Source organism: Penaeus chinensis, chromosome 3 (assembly GCF_019202785.1).
Source record: "Penaeus chinensis breed Huanghai No. 1 chromosome 3, ASM1920278v2, whole genome shotgun sequence".
NCBI classification, from domain to species: Eukaryota; Metazoa; Arthropoda; class Malacostraca; order Decapoda; family Penaeidae; genus Penaeus; species Penaeus chinensis.
The window spans coordinates 310,041-312,540 of record NC_061821.1 but is presented as its reverse complement, the minus strand read 5'-3'; the positions used below and the strand labels follow the sequence as shown (position 1 = coordinate 312,540).

The following is a 2,500-nucleotide window of genomic DNA, read 5'->3' as shown; positions in this document are numbered from 1 at the left end:
GAAAAAAATTATTTTGAGGGCTAGGTGATGTGAACATGCTGTCAAGGAAAAATTTGGGTGAGGGCTGGGGTGATGGGAACTAGCTGTCGGGAGAATTTCAGCTAAAGGCCACTGTGAAAGGAATGACTCGCCACGAATGCATAAAGCTCATGTAGGGTGATTACACTAAGTGGGGATTTAGGAAGGGACATTATGTCTATCGGTAAATGAGTGTGAAATGTACCACCAATAACAAAATGTTATTTAAATCAAATCAAATGGCAAAAAAAAAAAAAAAAAAAAAAAAAAAATGCTTATGCAGAATAAGAGATGATAATAACACTGCAAAAGGAACACAAGGAGTCTTGACACCACACATAAGTGCATGTGTGGGCCAGGCTTACAAGCCTTACACCAGGGACAGTCACCACTCAAGTTAGCCTAATGCCCAGATTTTGGGTCACATGTAGGGAATGGAGCACCTAGATCGTATGGCTTAACAGTACATATCCAGAAACGTACTGTTCGTTAATAGGAATGATGATGAAATCCTTTTCAAAGATATCAACATTTTTTGTCCAGGACTTGACCCTCGCATGTCGTTTTTCTGCTGGGGAGAGCTTGGGATCATCCTCTGTGGTATGGGGTCTCCGGCCCCTCTTAGGTTTTGAGGTAAGCCGTTTGTAGAAGAATGTTGAGAAGACATGTGTGTGGCTGCGGTGAATCTCTGGCAGTTTGCTTTGGAGTAGCCATCTTCAGGGAAGGAAAATAGTTGGTTAGGTTCACTATCAGTAAAATAAAGATAGTAATATGTTTCTTTCACATGAAAAAGAGCCAAGATAACACAGGAAATACTTAAACTGTCTTGAGTCAGTCTAAATTAACAGATAGCTGACTGGCATGGCATGTACGCGAGTTACTTGTTTGATTGTTTTTACACACTGGTGGCTACACTTGTACCAAGTCACAGTGAGCTAGTTATGAGTACTGCCTGTCTTGCCAGTTTACCCTTTTCGTTGATTTACAAAAATATTTTACGTTATCCTATTTTGCGGTTACAAATGTTTATATTATAGTAATTATAATATTTATAATAAAAATAACAGCATCGATATTTATAGCACTAGTAAAAAATACATTTTTTCTGCCAATTCAAGGAGAGGTGAAATCAGGTAAGGTCTCAAGATCTACTAGTCCTTTGTGGCTAAGCACTAGCAAAGCCATCTATGTACAGAGGCATTTCACAAAAATATAAAAACTGAGCACAGTATTTCCCTCAGCGGCACTGGGTTAAAGATTAAAATCTCAGCATTACCATCTTAAGAGACAACTTATCAAAATTCCAAGGCTTTTGTGGTGGTGTTTCACTTAAGAATGAAGATTTCTAAACCAAGCCAAATCCATCTAAATACTGGAGGTATACTGATTATAGTAACTGCTGCATCATCGTAATTCTGATGTCATCCCAAACATGCTACAAAAACTTCTCTGCAAACAATGGAATCTTCCTTTCCACAGGAATGTTTTAATTTCTGCAATTTTTGAAATGGCTCTTCTTTCCATCTTGCAGATGTATCTTTCACAACCTAATCAACATTTTTTTAAAGATGCATCCACTAAAAAAAAAAAAAAAAAAAAAAAAAAAAAAAAAGTTACTTACTTGAGGTAGAAATCAATGATAACATCATTGAGAAATTGTTCTTCCTCAAGGCAGCAGTAGTCATCTGTTGTGATAGATATTCCTCCCTTCTGCGGTGGCGGTGGGTATATGAGCAATCTATAACAAAATCAGTGAGAGTTAGGTAATTGTAAAAAAATAATGATAATGATGAAATAAATAAATGAATATAAAGTGATGGTAATAATAATGTGCTTTATATAATAATACACCTAATAACTGCACTCCTCTATTTGTTAAGTCAAAAAATAGGAAAAGTGATGAAATGGAAAAATACACTTACGTCTTGGTCTCGTTAGCACCGGATGTGACAGGTGCCTTCTTTATCAAGCTCTGCACCTAGCAGGAATGCTCATTGTAGATCATATTTTACATAATGCAATCCTGTGCCCATGGCACATTTTTGACAATATTCATATAGACATTTTAAATATATACCTTCTTCATCTGACATCCTTACAACTACAAAAATATAGCTCATTCATCATTCCTTTCTCATGTAAATATTGGAACGAAACACAAACCTCCATGGGTGAAGACCTGACCAGGATCTCGTTGGCCTCCTTCTGGTCAAGCTCCTCATACAGGTTGGCCCCAATATCCACTGAAGTCGTGCTTGTTCCAAGCCCACCATTAGGCTTGGGGTTTGATGCGCTCAGGATCTCCTTCACTAGTGACTTTGTCTCCTCTGACATCTTGTCAGGGAGGATTGTGATGCGCTTTTGTGACTCATCTGCAAGAGATATTAGCCATATGAGTTCAAGCTATTTTCTAGATAACCTGATAAATTCTCCAAATGGATTGAATTACAAAGCAGAAATGTTAATATCATTTTTTTCTGTA

The 2,500-nt window shown here is 37.2% G+C and overlaps 1 protein-coding gene across 11 annotated transcripts in view; it reads right to left on the bottom strand.

The window, feature by feature from the left end:
• Positions 1-2,500, bottom strand: part of LOC125044946 — a 52,592-nt gene that overhangs the window by 5,787 nt on the left and 44,305 nt on the right. For 10 of the 11 annotated variants that reach the window (XM_047641912.1, XM_047641975.1, XM_047641993.1 and 7 more), the window contains exons 17-20: positions 2,182-2,390; positions 1,941-1,996; positions 1,640-1,756; positions 502-732 (exon numbers count right to left, since the gene is read on the bottom strand). In XM_047641912.1, the coding sequence (XP_047497868.1) occupies positions 502-732; positions 1,640-1,756; positions 1,941-1,996; positions 2,182-2,390 (613 nt within the window). The remainder of the gene's footprint in view (positions 1-501; positions 733-1,639; positions 1,757-1,940; positions 1,997-2,181; positions 2,391-2,500) is intronic. The other variant, XM_047641931.1, reaches the window with a different exon arrangement.